The sequence below is a fragment of the Astatotilapia calliptera genome, chromosome 15 (genome assembly GCF_900246225.1).
Source record: "Astatotilapia calliptera chromosome 15, fAstCal1.2, whole genome shotgun sequence".
Taxonomy (NCBI): Eukaryota; Metazoa; Chordata; class Actinopteri; order Cichliformes; family Cichlidae; genus Astatotilapia; species Astatotilapia calliptera.
The window spans coordinates 8,969,810-8,988,562 of record NC_039316.1 but is presented as its reverse complement, the minus strand read 5'-3'; the positions used below and the strand labels follow the sequence as shown (position 1 = coordinate 8,988,562).

General features: G+C 42.0%; 1 protein-coding gene and 1 pseudogene across 1 annotated transcript; both read left to right on the top strand.

Annotated features, from left to right (window-relative positions):
* The first annotated feature begins 6,181 nt into the window (after positions 1 to 6,181).
* alkal2a (ALK and LTK ligand 2a) lies at positions 6,182 to 10,192 on the top strand. Its single transcript, XM_026193773.1, has 6 exons — positions 6,182 to 6,257; positions 6,842 to 7,187; positions 7,590 to 7,643; positions 7,832 to 7,912; positions 8,023 to 8,097; positions 9,388 to 10,192. The coding sequence occupies exons 2-5, from the start codon at positions 6,896 to 6,898 to the stop codon at positions 8,085 to 8,087; spliced, it is 492 nt and encodes a 163-aa protein (XP_026049558.1). The 5' UTR covers positions 6,182 to 6,257; positions 6,842 to 6,895; the 3' UTR covers positions 8,088 to 8,097; positions 9,388 to 10,192.
* Positions 10,193 to 14,587: 4,395 nt separating this feature from the next.
* On the top strand, positions 14,588 to 17,831 carry LOC113037546 (uncharacterized; annotated as a pseudogene).
* The last annotated feature ends 922 nt before the right edge of the window (positions 17,832 to 18,753 follow it).

The following is an 18,753-nucleotide window of genomic DNA, read 5'->3' as shown; positions in this document are numbered from 1 at the left end:
CAGCAATCAGCAGATGAAGCGGTCTGTTGACACGAGATTAAAACAATTCACAGGGTTGACTGGAAAACAGCTTGTCATGATTGATTGGTTGGAAGAAGGTTACGAATTCAAGGCCAAAGCTTTCCCTCTGCTCTGTACTGATATCCAAGGTATTACTTATCATATGATGACAACTAATACTTACACAGACAAAAAGACAAAAAAAAAATAACTATAACGTGTAGCTAAATAAAACTATATATAGTAAACATCATGGGCTGTTAAATCCAATAAAAGCTGCTGAGCCAGCACACAGTGTCCAAGAGCATCAGTAGCTGTCCAGGACCACACCCAACACATACACTTTGGGTGTGAGAAGATTAGGGTGGATGAATAGGATGTTAAAAGTTAATATTTAAAAAAAAAAAAGTTAATAAAACTTTAACACTGTTCATTTCTGATTTCCAACCAGCAGTTAGAAATGTTGTTTCTTTCCATAGCCATTAAACTGGCAGTCTCCCTTTAAACTGCCTCTTTACCGCTAGCCTTTGCCTCTTCGGACAAAAGGCCTCTTTTTCTTTGGCTGTGCACCTTTTACTCAGCTACCTGGGGAAAGCTGCCAATGGCAATGCACAGAAAAACAAAAGTAATTTTGGGTAGTCAAGGACAGCAGGTGGTGGTAGACAGAGCTGCAAAGTGAAAGTCATGCTAAAAGGGAACCAAACTTGCCAATAATAGGTTCAATAGGCATTTATTTTATAATGAAATGTTACCCAAAAAGCCTTATTATTTTAGTAAACTCAATAAAGTCTGTAAACATATTTCCCTAACTTAACTATGTCATGTTTGTGCTCACCATAACCAGACACTAACCTCTATGCCTTCTCTTACATAATAACTGTTTTTAAACTGTGATTCCTAACATCCACATTTAAGTGGCTGCGTAATATCAGAATACACTTCTCTGTTAATGTGTTTTTCTTGACCTTGAGTAAAGATTTTCAGTTAAACTTTCATTTCCATGGTCAAAAATGAACTTTCATGCTCAACTGCCTCCATATTGTTTGACACCGCAGATGTACAAAATGAAACAGAAGATGACTCACTGTCTCTAAATATGGAAAGCCATTCATTCTAGTGAAAGCACGTATACCACGAAAATGTTACAATCAGCCCCTTCTTCAGTGCTCATAATGTATGGTTAGTGTCTTTCTCTAGTCAAGCAGGCACAGAAATCAATTAATAGTCACATGTCTCCTGTCCCATCCAATCATTTATGTTCGTGATCCGTCTCGTTTATGTGGGCTCATTCATCTCTGTCTCATTCATTCTGCTTCCTTCAACGCTGTTGATCCTCGGTGTTTCTGCTCTGCCTTCGCCTTGCAATTTACCACCCTCCACTTCCCCCGGCCTCATCTAGCATTAGGTGTGGTTTCGTGAAATTTTTGTGTGTGTTCACTTTGATTAAAGAGGAACTCGACTGATTTCACAAAGTCTTTTGAAGACTTTCATGGTCTTGGGAAAGGCTTGTACAGATGTGAAAAAAAAAGTTGGACTGCATACAGCTTAATTTTCATTAGGGGCTCCATGAAAAACTGGGAATGTTGTGGAGACCTCTAAACCAGTAAACAGAAATCAACTATTACTGCTAAGAGTAAATGTTACAGTTACTCAGCTAACTAAAATTAATTGTTCGCCCCTGGTAAACTGTTTTGTTGCTCCAAAGAAATACAAAACATCTCGAGTTGCAAAGTCAGAAAGATTTATCCAACATCTTCGAGCTTGGCGTACCGACATATCACACATCAGTTTGCTTTCAAACTGTCCACAGCTACATTTTGACAATAATCTGGAAGAGCTGATCACAGGCATCAACTTCCTATTCAGTGACTGATGCTCATTGCTATTTCTTCATCAAGACTTGTAAAATCAATACATAATTTCGCCGACTAGGGTGGTCTGCGAAGATGTCCTATTACCCCAATCAGCCACAATTTTAAACCCCATAGTAACTGCCAAAACAGCTCTGACTCTTCTGCACATGGGGCCTCTGGGCGGCGTCCTATAGCGTCTGGCTCCATGTTGCTGGCAGCAAATTCTCTGGGATCTGTGAGTTGCAGTGGGTGGAGCCTCCGTGGATTGCTCTTTTTTTCAGTGCATGCCAAAAATGCTCAGTCAGATATGTACAGTGTGGAAGCTGGGTCACTGCTAAGAGATCTTTTCCTGCTTTCTCCAGGCGCTGCTATTACTGCAATTAGTTCAGTGTCCTCTGTTATCCTGCTGGAGGAGTCATCGGAGGGTGTTGTTCCCATTTGGGAGGTTGTGCTCGCTCTGCAACAGTGTTTAAGTGTGTAATACATGAAGCAATGCGAACAGGATCCAAGTTTCACAAAAGATAAACATTGCTAATCCCAATTTGTTTTTGCTCATCTGTGTGATTTACTTTTTTCTACATGTGCCAGGTGATGCAGTGGTGCCTCACGGCACCTGATGCTTGACTCCAGCCTTCGTAGAGTTTGCTTGGGTGCGCCACCTTCCTCCCGCGGCCTGTGGTAGATTAACTAGTGATTCTAAGGTGTAAATGTTTCACCTAAGAGTGAGTGGCTGCACATGTCAGTGTGTTATCCCTTTAAGGAGCTGGATGTATGGCAGCACGCTGCCAAGCTACACACATCATGTCCACTACCCCACAGCAGTTTCCGGCTCTAAATTTTGTGGTTATGGTTGAATCTTTTAATACATGCACTCAATGAAATGATACAACAATTTGCATGCATTCACGTCACGTTAAAGCAAAGTAAATTCCAACAATCTGTTGAAAGACAAAGGTGGAGGGGGAGAGATAAGGATGATGAAATAAAGAGAACAAGAATCTGTAGTATTCGGGCTCATGAAGGATCTATTTTATCTATTAGGAGGATTTTCTCTAACCAAAAACACATGGATGGAAGAGAAGGAAGAGAACCAGTTTCTAAGCTGGGCCTTTAACTGCAAATGTTAATCGTAGTCAATTTTTTATGAGACACCAAAAAATGGAAGTGAATCTCACCAAAATGGAATTACACATTTTCTATTTTCACACCATTCAAAAATATGTTGTTTCTAGCTCAGGATTCAGTTCAAGTAACCGGCTTCAGTTCATCTGACCTTCATAAATAAAAAGATTTTCAACATCCATCATGATGGCAGGGGGTTCTTTTGTGGTGGTGGTCAGAATCAGAGGAGATCTCTCTCTCTCACAAGGCTGAGACAATGCCCTCGAGTAACACCTTGAGAAAGTTACATTTTCAACTTGGATCCGACATCAGGAAGAATGAGGCACATTTGCGAGAAGACAACCATATCCTCCCCTGATTAATTAATCAGATCGCCTTCCAGAAGAGAAGTGTCACAAAGAGTTTAGAAGGAAAAGGAGAACAAACCTAATAATCAGTATGTTGAAACCAACGACCGCCACACTGCACATGAGGCTTACGGCATGCCATTTACTTGAAATCACATGAACTTGACTCAACGACTTACACACACACACCGGACAACAAAGTTTCACATGTGACCGTACCAGAGGTTAGAAAGGTCATACAACTGAGAATAGAAAGTGGGTTAAATGAGGTTATGCGTCTATCTAAACAGCCATTCAAACAAAGAAAGTTGTGATTTCTGCTGTCGCCGGAATTGTGACACAAGACACGCTGACAGGAACTTTAAGCAGAAATGATTTCAAAACATTTCTAGCAGCAGTCCAAAGAATTAAAAATAACGGACTAAAATGAGCATCAAAGTGCCAAACAGTTATGCTTTTCTTCTGTGTGTGCTTATCTTCTTGCCAGACCATTAACAGGAATACTGATCTATTATAAAACATCAACCTTCCTTTGTACTTACCAGTCATTTAAACTCAGTTGTTTCAGTTTCTTTTATTTACTTTCAGTCCAAACTGAAGAGACATTTATATCCCAACCAAGACCAAAAGCTTTAACATTTTTCATATTGGACTTATTTTCACCTAGTCTTTGCGGTACAGTGAGCTTGATGTAATTTGACTGATGGCGATAATCTGCTCAGCAGACATGGGTTTTGTGGTTTTGAGCATGTTGCGTTCCGTGGTGGTACTTTGTTTTCCATTTGCGTGGAAAGACTTCAAGTGTTAAACCCAGCCAAGGAGCTGGCTGAGGGTTTGTTGTTCTGAACAAGAGTACAAATGTGAGCAACTTAACACTGATTTTATTTGTGCAGAATGATGCCCCCTGCTGAAGCGTTTCTTCACATTTCACTCACAAAATACTTATTTTTTTAATGCATTCTAATATTTGCTCTGATGATTGTTATATGAGTGACATTTGCACACACACACACACACACACACACACACACACACACACACACACACACACACACACATATATATATATATATATATATATATATATATATATATATACATACATATATAGTCTTATATGGGCAAAAATAGTTTTAGTTTATTTTGCATTTCATTAAATGTTATTATCACTGTTGGGCTCACTTGATATTGTTCCCCAAATTTATTGCTTAATGTGGCAAAACAGTTTAGTTTTCGTGAGATCAAAAGCTGGACACTGCTCCAGATGTGCAGAGGTTTCTCTCTCAAGCGCACTTCATTAGAGTGGATGGTCGTGTCATAAATTAAACACCTTTCCCCCCATTTCTTTTGATTATCGAACTTACTTCTTTCCTAAACGGATCAATCAGTTTGGCTTTAGAGCAGCAGAATCGGTGATCACATCCTCCTTCGAATATAAAGACACACAGAGTTGTTTTTCCCAAGCCAAACAGCTGTGCAGCGTCATTGGATTTGTCACTGCCTTTGAAGCACATCCATCCTCTTTCGTTTGCAGATACAATGGGATACCTCATAATGAAAGGGAAATCAGTGTCCACTTTTGTCATAATTTTACTATAAATCAGTATATAGTTCGTTCAAAGGAAATCTTTCTGCCGTTAAACAGGAAGGCATTACCGCTAACGAGCAAAGGACTGCCTGCTGGCGGAGGAGTTTCGGAGCTCGGTGACAGCGCGCACTGTCCTTTCAGCACCAAGGTTTCACTTTACGCACGACCACAGCTTCACCCAGCCATGCAGTGAGAGCACCGAGTGGTCACTATAAATACCCTGCAACAATTGAACTGTGAAAGACAGAAGATTATGTGGAAAATCTGAGAGTATTTTTCTGAAGACTCCAAGATGAAAAGTTAGGTTTTTGATTACACACACACACACACACACACACACACACACACACACACACACACACACACACACACACACACACACACACACATTTATTTATAGTGTTTTATTCTCAGGGGTATGAAACATAACGCTTCACCCCTATCGTGCCTTGACAATATTGTGGGGGAAACGGGGGGACTGGGAGGGGGCGAATGGGAGCCACTTGCACGCCCATACCCATACTTTTCTCTCTCTCCCCCCCCCCCCCCCTTTAAAAAAAAAGCTGTTCAAACTACGGCAGGGTAGTACAGACTAATCCCCAAAGAGGAGAAACCTGCAAACCTCAGTAATCCTATTTACCGAATTGTTCTGACCAGAAACTATAGGGCAATAAGTATTAAAACCCGTTTGTAATTAATTTTCAAAATGATCCTTAAACTGTCCATAGCATAATTGCGTTTCAATTTCCATGATGGATGTAAAACGCGCAATGGCTCTAATGAGGTTATGAGCCTCAGAAGAAGGATATGGGAGCATTTCCACTAAGATGTCGGTATCTGCGCTGTATTCTGGGCTGAGTGGAAATTTCAGTGGAAGTAGCCTATTAGTAGGAAAAAGGCTTCCTGTAACCGCGTATCGTACATATAAATGGAGTAAGGCAAAGGAGGGGGGCGCAGAAAACTTGACACAGCATTCAAGTGATGGTCACTCAACCCATGCACACTCACAGACATTGCGGAGTAACCTACAGCGGACAGGTCACCACGTCGGCGAGACAGAATAAAAAGTGAGCCTCACTTCTTGGCGACTAATCTGCTACTTCAGCCAGGACGCGCACGGGATCTGGGAGCACCGGACCACTTGAGCTTTTCTGTGCGCTCTCTCCCTGCAGTCTGCCGGTCTTCAAAGGATGACCACAGGGGCTCGGTGAAGATCCCTGACTTCACGAGCTTTGTTTTTGCATTAATAAAAGCAGCTTTTAAGAGGACATATTTTGGGGCGGACAAACTCCGAAGTTGCGCACAGTTTGCATTTCTTACTGCTGTGTGCCTGAAGACTTTATAAAGGTAAAAATAGCTTTAAATTGTTACTTTTAGAATCTAGATTTCTTTACTGTTATGTTTTTATTCTTAGTTCCTCTCTTACTGATGCATTGTTGCCTTTTGTCTGAGGGTGACTTAAATGTGTCGTGTAACTTCTCGGTAACAGAAGCCTGGATCAACATAAATAAAACTTTTTAAGCTACAAGACTACAGCCACATTTAGACAATGAAGACACTCAAGTTATTAAAAACATAAAAACAGAGTAACTGTTTGAAAACAAGCACGTGGTAAGCAGTTTTGCATAATATTTTGGAAAGCGTATTTGAAGATAAAGTTAAATAGCGCATGGGTAAGATTACTTAACAGTCCATCAAGCTTCGGTCAATCAATTATGATCCGAACTTGGTGGACTATTAGGTGCGTGCAGTACTGTGATTTTCGCTTTGTGGCCCATTAAGAAACTCTTGTGTTATTGTTTTGCGGCGTTGGGAGGATTTTAACCAGCATTTACAGTCGCTCTTGGCGGGGTGTAGCCTAATGGGATTCTGGGACTTGTGAAATTAGGAAATGAAAGGCTTTTAACATTCATACTCAATCTCTCCTGCAGGTGCCCAGAAAAGAAAATACGACCTCACTGTTTCCCCCTCACTCCCCGGGAGCTATGAGCGAACTACGCAGGCATTTCATTATAGGACTGGTGTTACTGATGTGCACGCTCACCGACCACTGCGGCGAGAGCGCGCCCTCCACGGTCCCAACAGGGGACGCATCGGCCGGCATGGACGAGCAGCAGGACTTGAGGCGGATGGTGGAGATCGTGAAGCAGGTGGAGGGGAGTCGGGGACGCCACAGTGCCAAAACAGAAGCGCCGGCAATTTCACGGGAGACGAGCTCTCCGATGGAGCAGAAGGATTTTCGGGACCTCAAAGCATTCAGAGGGAATCAGGCTGTCGGTGAGTTTTCTTCCAGGAAGGAATCTTAAGTTGGATGTACAGTCAGGGATGTAGCATACTGCGATATGGAAGTTTCATAGAGAAGAACAATTTCCTCTCTATTTTCTCGTTAAGGCTACCAAGTGCATGCAATATAACCAAAACTATTTGGTTATAAAACCACTATACTTACTGATAGTACTGACGGTTATTTGAGGGTCATTTGGGCCAACTGGCCCTTTAAAGCTCTCTTACTATATTTTGCTTGATAAAAACATCCTTGTTCTATGTGTTGTGATGGATAACTCCAGAGCTGATATTTTAAGGCCTCCTGATAAAAATATGCCATCCATCCATTTTCTTCTGTCTATATGATACAGACTAAAACTTGACACCCTTTCCTTATCTCCTCTCTTTAAACAGTCATATTTCCCAGAGATCTAAGAAAGAAGGAGAAGTTCATAAAATACTTAACAGGTAAGACATTACTGCAAAATCAATGTCTTTTAAAGTGTTTGCTAAAAAGATTCCTACAAAAACAGGCCAGGGAAGTCAGCTATAGCACACAAAAGTGAATTACAGCTTCAGACAATGACTACAAAACAGATGTTATTGAAGGTTGCTGCGGCAACGTTCTTAAAGCCTCCTCTCTGTTCTTGTTTCAGGTCCGCTCTCCTTCAGCCCCAAGTGCAGGAAGTCGGTGTATAAACTCTACCACCACACGAGAGACTGCACGATACCTGCATGTAAGCTGCCATTACACTGGCCCTCTTGACACCCTGAGTAAAGATCTTGTCCGTTCAATGTCAACACACTAAACCACTCACTATCTGTCCATCCTATTTTCTTTCCTCAGACTTCAAAAGATGTGCACGGCTTCTGACACGGCTAGCAGGCAGCCCACAGTGCACGGAGGGGTAGCACACACCAGGTACGGTACCATGTTCCTCTGATTCAAACATGAATTTTTTATGGCGAACAGCTTGTTAATGTGTCTCGTTGAACGTAGACAACAGAGTTCAGAGCACATTATAGACCGTGTGTGGGTGTAACACAGTCATTAATGTTGAATGGGATGTGATAAGGAGGAAGTATGAGGTAGTCTTCAAGGTCATTTACTTGAGCAAAATTAACAAGGCCATGTGGTAAAACTGCAGCCACAAGTAAAAGTCTTCAGCGTGGACTCATGTGCTCTGAGCTGATTTGTTGTTACTAGAGTAGCATTGCTAATGCATGCATGTTTTTTGGTATCAGCTTGCTTTTATAGTTCTATAACTGTCACTACGTTATATACAGGATTGTAGTTATAATCTGTACAAACGCATTACAGCTTGTTTTGTTTGTTTGTTTTTTTCATTAACGTAAATTTGATTGGTAACATAACTACCGTATAAAGCAGAAAGAAAGAAAGGTATAGTTCTAGTGCCATTTCTCTCTTAAAAGTTGGCTAGAAGTACAAAATACTTCTTAATTTGACTGAACTTACAGTCATTAAACATACTGTGTTACTTTCTACTTCTGTGGCACAGATAACTAAACTTCCACTCAAATATTGTACTTTATGATGCATTCAAACGTTAAATGAATGTCCATTTTATGAATCTGTATTTCGAGCCAAGCTCTATAATATATTAATACACTAATCTATAACAGTATTTATATTTAAAGCTATTTTTACTATTTCCTATAAGCACTTAACTGTGTTTTCTTCTAGCTCGGCAGCAGAGTTCAATTATTACATTGAGCACTTAAAGCATAAAATTACTGCTTACATAGAATTAATTGAGAATAATGATGTAATCAAGCACTTAAATTCTCACTACACTAAATCATTAGTAGTACTAAGAATAATTTTGCTTAAGTAAAAGACTAGATTCAGGATATTACCTTTTTTTTTTTTTTTACTTTTGTGTGATTCGTATTTAAGTAAGAATAATAAGAATAAATAAAATGTTTGCACTGCATGAATTATCAGTGTCATTCAGAGTCAAAAACCTCTCCGGTTATGGTTATAGTGTAATGGTTATGTTGTTCTGAGGCACTACTCAGACGTTTGTTCTCCGTGGTGATATGCTTGCTGTGTCCACACACACACGCCCTAACAGTGGCACAGCGAGAGCAAAGTATCAAATTTCTTATTATTTGTGATTCTTTCTGAAGAGGGGAGAATTTTTCAGGTGTTTTCAAGTTGGTCCTGAATATCACGTCTTCTTTGTTACAGGTCAAAGTCACACACGAGTCCTTCAGAAGAAAAAAAAAACTTGGGAAAAAAGTGCCTTGGACAGTAAGGAAGCCTAAATCTGACCAGCCCCGACGGACACTAGGCACAGTATTGTCATTCACTGAGGTCTCCTTCTGCTAAGGCGTGGATGGGTGCCACCCACCACTCAGGCTGGGCCTTGATGGTTAGCTGTCACCGCATGGGGGAGCAACCCAGGCAACAAAACCCAGACCAGGATAAAGACAGTGAAACTGAAGAGTGGAGAAGATAAAGAAACAAGCGGTTGAGACACACCAACCTGGGGCCTCTTCATGCTGGGATCCAAAAAAGATGTTGCTAAAACAAAACAAAAACATATTTTTCTTCATTTATTTTGCTCAAGAAAAGAGCGAAATCCAAATATGCTCAACCCTGCCTGTACTACCTTCTACACAGACAAGTTTTCACAGACCTCCAGCTGGCAGTCAGTGCATAGTTTCAGCCACTTGTGCTCATACTGAGAAAGAACTGTGATTAAATTATTAATTGCATGAATTTTCCTCTGCATCTTTGTGAAAAAGATAAAAAATAATAATAATAAAACAAAAGAAGTGGTTGTTGGATTTTGGTAGAGTGCAGTACAGAGTATATTTATGTATTTGAGTCATCAAAAGGTAACATTGTACATAATGTAGGCCATCTTTAAAAGCAGGAGCAATATCTTCACGCTGTAAAGCGAAACATAAAAAGAAGCCACTGATGTACCATAAATTAACATGACTGGCATTTCCCAAAGGGGTGTCCAATATATATATATATATATAAATATATATATACCATAGCTATATTTAAAAATGAAATATACTTAAATAAATTATGAGATTGGTACAAATATGGATTGCCTTTCTTTTCTTGTGCGATATTTTGCTTTGCATTCCCATCTTGAATGAGGAATGATCCTCGAATAACCCTGTGACTGGACTGAGTCCTGGAACATCTGATCCTGTGAACTTCCCACTGCTATTTCAGACAGACTGTTAAAAAAGATCAACTGGCAAAGCTCAAAGTGTTCGAATACATGTTATTGCAACATGATTTTTTTTTATGTGATCACTTTCCAGATGTGGCGGTCAGCAGATTTCACTTGCTTTGCAGCAGTCACATTGAGAAAGGAGTTCCTCTTAAAAGGCTGAGTCACTCAGGTTTTCCTGTATATTTCTACTGGTATCTATTCATCAAAACCTTTTATTGTTATTTGAGCAGGTTTTGAGAAGTTTCCTGCAAATGCACTTAAGCAAAGGTGAATGTACAGTGCTTAACAAATTTATTATATCTAATGTAGGGCCTAAATTAAGAATACTGGTTATTACCAAAAAGGATGAGTTACTAATATGCTCAAAATTACATTTATTTACTGCTATCCCTGTAAATACAACAGAAAAAATAGTTTTAGTGGTTGAATGTTATGTTTCATTCATTTATGACTTCTCTAGCTCAAATTTGGGTATAGAAACTTATTTAATTTTGTCACTTACTTTTGTAAGTAATGCAATTCGGTTTATTACTTACCTAATAAATAACAATATATTATTAATTTTAAACAACCTCCTATGTTTTCTTCATTTTTATGGCAAATCGAATAAATTTATTAAGCACTGCAATATGTTTTTTGTTTGTTGTTGGTTTTTTTAAAGCATTTTAAAGGAGGAATGGGACCCACGAAAAGCAACACCATTGTTACTGTGGATGTGCTACAGACCACAACAACTGACAGGCTTCACTGAAACCAAATTGTGATAAAGAAATTGAATGCACACTAATATCAATTAGCAATTATGCTGATTAAGGGGAGGAGATAAATAACAACAAGACAGAATTAATTAAAAAGTATACAATTCTATTGACAGTTATATTATCTGTAAATCCACAACTGGTGCAAAAATAGTCCCTACAAAGACAAAGATCAAGTTTACTGCCACTATATGCAGATTACATGGACGACTGATTATCTAAAATACACCTCAAACATGGCAAAATACTTGAGTACTTTTCGGGTTCTTTTGGGTGAACTGGCCCTTTAAATAAGTGCATCAAGATAAAGTTCTCTTAAGCCTTTTGCATGAAATTTGAACCCTGTACAGATGCAACTGCTGCAGACTGAATATTTTTGCAAGAAATTACTTTCGAGGGAAGCTTAATTTGTTTGGGTTTGATCCTAACCAAGACAAGAAAACACTCACACTGCTTGGAGGACCTTGAGTTGAACTTCATAAAGAGATTAAAGTTGGCTCTGCTCTATTCAAGTATCCCAGTGAGACAGAGGCAGTTAGCCAGTATGCATTTATAGCAGAAGCTAAAGCACCTTCATGGAATTAAGTCGTTTATTTCAAGGTACTCTGTGAAAACAGACCACCGTGTATGTTTTTAAAAATTAGACTACTAAAATATCTATATATTTTCTTGATCTTTTTTTCCAATTCAGGGTTACAGTGGGGCTCCAGCCTATCCCTGCTGTCACACAGCAAGAGTTAAATAGATCACCAGTCTGTATCAGGACTTACACAGAGACAGATAACAATTTACACCTATGGCCAATTTAGAATCATTAATTAACCGAACATGCATGTCTTTTAGAAGACAGCAGGACGTCAGTGTACCCAGAGAGTACACGCAAACCCCACAGAGAGGCCCCAGCAGCTGGAAGATTCAAGCCAAGGACCTCCTTTCTCCCCAAAGGGGAGCAACTTAAAGACTAAGAAGAGCTCTTGTACAATAATATAATCACTTTTTATGTAAAGTAAGGTAAGGCTGATACCATTTCTGTTTTTACACTAAATAAGAGGCTTGAGCTGGTTAACTTAACATAAATGGTGGTAAATGGACTGATTCTTACATACCGCTTTTCTACTCTCCTGCAGTATTCAAAGCGCTCTATACAACATGCCTCATTCACCCAATCACACCCATTCATACAAGCGCTTTCCTCTATACTTTAGTGCTGTTTAGCTAACATTCACACACATTCATACTCCAATGGATGTATGGGAGAGCAACTGGGGGTTACTATCTTGCCCCCCAACTGGGGGCAAGATAGTAAGATATTTGGCATGCAGACTAGGTGGAGCCAGGGATCAAACCACCAACCTTCAAATCAGTAGCTGACCTGCTCTACCACCTGAGCTACAGCCCATGGTGAAAAGATCCAAATTTTAAAAAAACAACAACAAAAAAACTATTTCATCATCAACCTTTAAAGCTTACTATTTAGAATACGAGTTTTTAAATTGTACAAAAAATGTTTACTAAGGCATAAAAAAATTAGTTGCAATTGAATTGAATTGAATTGATTGAATTGAATTGATATACCTTTATTAGTCCCACAAGGGGAAATTTCATAAGGCTGCCGACCTATTGCACGCAATGGCGGTGCCATCTTACCCTCCGACCATACATACATTACACAAAACATCACATGGGGAAGACAGGTCAGAGAGGTATAACAATGGAAAATGCACCACATGAGGAAAGATAAGGAAAAAAAAAACTCCCCCCAGACTGAGCTCCAACAGGGAGATCAGTTTGAGAACAGAAAAAAACACCTCTGCACATAGCACATAAAAAAACTCTTAATACACATGACAAGCAACAGGGGTGGGTAAAGGGTGAAAGGCAGCCGAATTAGACAGTACATCCGGGCCTGCGTGCGCTGGTCTCCTTGATCCCCGTCAGCATCGGAAGGGAATAAGCGTCAAAGGCGTTTGGAAAAGGAGGGGGGATGATTGTGTGCATATATGCATGACCTCAATAGAAGCTCAAATACTTTTTTTTTCTTCTTTTTTTGGACACAGGCAAGACCAGTCTGTTTTATTTAGCACTGAAATAAAGTTTGCTGGGGAAAGTAAGCCAGGGAATTAATTTGCATACTAAATAACTTGTACTGATTTTCTGGCATAGCTTAAAGAGTAGTTTGACATTGTTTTGAAATCATATTTAATAGCTGTCTTACCTAGACGTAAATGGGGAGATTTCCGACATGCTCTCGTCTAAATGCCAGATACAAAGTAACATTCAAAAACTAGTTCACTAGCCCAGCTGAGAGTCAATATAGGGAAGGAGCTGGTTTGTCTAAAGCTAACTTAAGGTTATGTATATAACCCCGGTTCTCTGAGTAGCATGAGTGAGCGTCTCACTATCCGATTGTTCAGTCTGACGTCACTAGCCGTGTCTGGGTCTAAACTCCGCTCCAGGTCCATATATCAAACAATCACTATGGCATTACTGAGAGTTGAAAAACTGTTTAAAGTCTTTCATCTTTAATAAAATAATCAGCGTTCTGCCCTACCAGGTGTAACAATTGAGTTTAACATCCAGGCATCCATGAAAATGGAATTTATGACATTTAACGGAGTTAGAAGTTAGCAGGAAGTTAGCTCGCTAGCTTCTATCTAAATACAATATAGCATGTCCTGACTGCGGGGTTTTGGAAACAAATTCAAACGTACAGCTCTGTACAGCTGCTAGGCTCAACATCCTGTGGCCCGCGATACAAACAGAGATTGTAAAGTCTCGTTTTGACAGAAAGAAATTGCCAAAGGCGAAAAAGACGGGGAAGCATGTGTTGCCTGTTTTCTCGGAGCTTCTTGATGAGATAGCGGTGACGTGGAAAGCAAAACCTTACAGCGAGAAACACCCCATCGTGGGGAGCTCCCTGCTGAATTGTGAGGGGATGGAGTCTATCGGCCTCCACCAGATGCCACAAGTGGAGCCGTTGGTAGCAAGCCATCTTCACCCGAGACGTCTCTGTCCTCATCGGCCCCATCTCTCCCCTCCAAAACAGACCGCTTCCAGTCTAGCCTTACAGATAAGTGCTACAAGGCAGCGGCTCTGTCATTAAGCTGAGCTAGAAGAGGACATGCACGGGGCGACCATGGCTCAGGGATTGGGAATCGCATCTGTAACCGGAAGGTCGCCGGTTCGATCCCTGGGCTCTCTGTCCTGGTCGTTGTGTCCTTGGGCAAGACACTTTACCCTACTTGCCTACTGGTGTTGGCCAGAGGGGCCGATGGCGCGATATGGCAGCCTCGCTTCTGTCAGTCTGCCCCAGGGCAGCTGTGGCTACAACTGTAGTTTGCCTCCACCAGTGTGTGAATGTGAGAGTGAATGAATAGTGGTATTGTAAAGCGCTTTGGGTGCCTTGAAAAGCGCTATATAAATCCAATCCATTATTATTATTATTATTATTATTATGACAGCTAAACCAGATACCACAGTGTGGGAAGAGATCTCTCATTTCCACGGCTGTGATAATGCAGATGAGCCCGTCACCTCGCTCACCTGTGACAGAGGTGACGGAACACCGAAATGGCGTATGTTTCGCGCTGCAACCAAAAGGGGGTGCCAAAACGCCATCTTTGGTTGAGTGGCCAGTGAGCCCTCTGTCTCTCCACATAAAGAGCTGGGCTACCTGCACTCAGTCAAGATGGGTGCTGAGGTCATTGGAAAAGGGCTACAGGCTGCAATTCAATGTCACTCCACCACATTGCAAAGAAATCGTTTACTCTCGTGCTCTGGGCGAATCTGCCACTTTTCTCCTGGAGGAAATTTCCACCTTGAGAGACAAAGGAGCTATAAGAGTTGTCCCTCCCGAGGAAATGCACAGCGGATTTTATTCAAGGTATTTCCTTGTGCCAAAGAAAGGGGGGAGGGGCATGAGAGCCTTCCTGGATCTCCGTGCCCTGAACCGGCATTTAAGGACATACAAGTTCAGGATGTTGATGCAGGCGACTGGTTCACATCAATCGACCTGAGGGATGCTTATTTCCACATCCCCATATATCCCCCACACCGAAAGTATCTAAGATTTGCTTTCCAGGGGATAGCGTACGAGTTTATAGTCCTGCCTTATGGTCTCTTACTGAGCCCAAGGGTGTTTGTGAAATGCACCGAGGCAGCAGTGGCCCCGCTCAGGGAAAAGGGCATTCGAGTCGCCACATACATCGACGACTGGCTGGTGGCAGCCCCAACCCGCCAGGAAGTGGCTTGTCACACAAATGCTCTCATACACCATCTGGAGAGTTTGGGTTTCCAGATAAACGTGGAAAAGAGCATATTGAAGCCAACTCAATGCATTACTACTTTCATAGGGCTCAGCCTAGACTCCCTCCGGGTGAGAGCTTTTCTGTCCCCAGAGAGAACAGCGGCCATACGGTCATCCCTAGCACTGTTTCGCAAAGTCAACACAGTGACCCTCAAACAGTGCCAGAGGCTCCTCGGTCTGATGGCTTCTTCTCTAGTGGCGATAACACTGGGACACCTGCACATGAGAGGCTTTCAGCGCTGGGTGGGCTCGCGGGGACTGGACCCTCACCGAAACGGCCACTGTTGCGTGAGAGTCTCTGCAGACTGTTCACTCGCTGTCCGCGAGTAGAAGAAGCCAGGTTTCTTGTCTCAGGGCATTGCCATGGGGGCAGTTTCAACCAGGAAGGTGATTTCCACAGATGCCTCTCTTTCAGGCTGGGGGGCCACCCACGAGGGCAGAACAGTGAATGGGGAGTGGGGCCCTCACATGCGCTCCACCCACATAAACTGTCTGGAACTGCTGGCAGTTCACCTGTCGCTAAAACACTTTCTCCCTTGGCTGAGAGGTCATCATGTTTTAGTGAGGTTGGACAATTCCACTGTTGTGGCCTACATCAACAGACAAGGGGTCTGGGGTCCCCCAAGTTACACACACTAGCACACAGACTGATAGTCTGGAGCAGTGTCCACCTGCTGTCACTGAGAGCAACTCACGTGCCGGGAATCTTGAACTTTGGAGCAGATCTTCTCTCCAGGAGCAATCTGCTGTATGGCGAATGGAAGCTTCACCCAGAGGTGGTGAAGCAGATCTGGCTGCGATTCGGTCAGGCGACCGTGGACATTTATGCATCCAGGGAGAATGCTCAGTGTCCCCTGTTTTACTCGCTGCACGATCAGAAAGCTCCACTCGGGGTGGATGCTCTAGCTCACGAGTGGCCGAGAACCCTCCTCTATGCTTTTCCCCCAGTGGCCCTCATTTCTCCAACTCTGGCCAGAGTGAGGGAGAGAAGTCACTATATCATAGGTGTCAAACTCTGGCCCGCAGCCTAATTACATTTGGCCCGCGAAGCCATACCAAATTACTATTAGAGCTGGCCTACTGGTATTATACAGCTAATATATATATATTGTTTAGTATTAAGATTTGCTTGTTCCATATTCAGTTTTTCAGCAAAACGTGTTTGAGTCCATAAGAAAAGATTCATTCTTATATTTGGAGGAATAAATATATTTCAATAAATATTAACGTTAGCCCGCGACTTTGTTCTAGTTTTGAATTTTGGCCCACTGTGTATTTGAGTTTGACACCCCTGCACTATATGATCCTGATAGCCCCGCACTGGCCAGGGAAGCACTGGCTGGCGGAGATTTTTCAGCAGCTGTGCGGCCGTTACAGAGATCTCAGAGATCTCCTGTCTCAGGCACGGGGGGAAATATTCCACCCCCATCCAGAGAGGCTAGCTCTATGGGATTGGCCCGTGAGTGGTTTAACCTGAACACGGTGGGGCTCCCTCATAGTGTTATCGACACTATTCAGTGTTCTAGAGCATCGTCTACTAGGATGCTATATGAGCACAAGTGGCGTGTGTTTGAAAGCTGGTGCTTAGAATCACAGGCCATCCATTTTCAGTGCTCTGTGGCTGTGATTCTGTCATTTCTTCAGGCCCTGATTGATAAGGGTAAAGCCTTCTCCACCTTCAAGGTGTATTTGGCAGCAATTTCAGCCTGCCATATTGGTTTTGAGGGGAAGACTGTTGGCCAGCATCCCTTAATATGCCGTTTCATGAAGGGTGCACGGCGTAAATTGCTTACATCTAGAATACAATACAATATAATTTTATTTATATAGCACATTTAAAAACCCGAAGGCACACGAAAGTGCTTCACAGTAATATGGAGAGTCAACATAAGTGTCTAGGCCGTTGGCTCCATCGTGGGACCTTCCCATAGTATTAGCTGCGCTCTCCTGTTGCCCATTTGAACCCCTGGAACAGGTTGAGTTAAAATTTCTGTCCTTGAAGACGGCTCTATTGATTGCTTTAGCTTCAGCTAAGCGTGTAGGAGAGACCCACGCTCTCTCAGTGCATCAGTCATGCATTCAGTTCTCCTCGGATAATACGAGGCTCAACCCTGCCTTTATCCCAAAGGCCGGCTTTTTACCCACCACCTTTCTCCTCAGAGGAGCAACAGCAGCTGCATACCTTGTGCCCAGTCCGTGCTCTGCACACACCCAGAGTGTCAGACAAAGTGACCAGCTGTTCGTGTCCTGGGCTAAACCACATATGGGAAAGCTTGTGTCTAAACAGCGCCTCTCCCATTGGATAGTAGGAACAATTTCCCTGGCCTATACTTCGGCCTCCTGCTGGCTTGCGTGCGCATTCCACTAGAGGTTTGGCAACCTCATGGGCTCTCTTTAGGGGAGTTTCTATTCCTTCTCCCCTGTGAAGTGCTGTTGGGGACAGTTGTCTTCTTAACAGGCATGTCTGGCAATCTGGGAGTCAGTATTTCTCCCATAGTGAGACACGAAACGAATGCTATGAAAGAGAACTTAAGGTTATGTATATAACCCCGGTTCTCTGAGTAGCATGAGTGAGTGTCTCATCGGACCGCCCTCCTTGCTATGGAAGCGAGGAAGAGGTGGGCTTGTTTTGAATGACATCTGACGCTATGTCAGCCTATTATATAGGGAGGCACTAGCCCCTCCTGACATGGGCGTCACTTAGCAGGAGGCGTTCCCATAGTGAGACGCTCGCTCATGCTACTCAGAGAACCGGGGTTATATACATAACCTTAAGTTAGCTTTAGACAAACCAGCTCCTTCCCTATATTGACTCTCAACTGGGCTAGTGAACTAATTTTTGAATGTTACTTTGTATCTGGCATTTAGACGAGAGCATGTCGGAAATCTCCCCATTTACGTCTAGGTAAGACAGCTATTAAATATGATTTCAAAACAATGTCAAACTATTCTTTAAGCTATGCCAGAAAATCAGTACAAGTTATTTAGTATGCAAATTAATTCCCTGGCTTACTTTCCCCAACATACTTTATTTCAGTGCTAAATAAAACAGACTGGTCTTGCCTGTGTCCAGAAAAAGAAGAAAAAAAATCATTAAGTCAGGAAAAAAAAAGTTGTGTTCTCATATTTAAAACTTAAAAGCTCCTAAGGTTTACAGATACACAGCTATATCTACGCTAAAACTAGAGTCATCACCAACTGGAAGCCCTCCAGCCACCAGTTGATTCATCTTGTCTTTCTACTCCACTCTTGTGTAATGATTTGCAGCCGTTTTTCCTTGCATCTATCTC

Coding starts and splice junctions, on each gene's coding strand:
- alkal2a (XM_026193773.1), top strand. CDS start 6,896: ATGAGCGAACTACGCAGGCATTTCATTATAGGACTGGTGTTACTGATG. Junction 7,188..7,589: donor CAGAGGGAATCAGGCTGTCG/GTGAGTTTTCTT, acceptor CTCTTTAAACAG/TCATATTTCCCAGAGATCTA. Junction 7,644..7,831: donor GTTCATAAAATACTTAACAG/GTAAGACATTAC, acceptor TTCTTGTTTCAG/GTCCGCTCTCCTTCAGCCCC.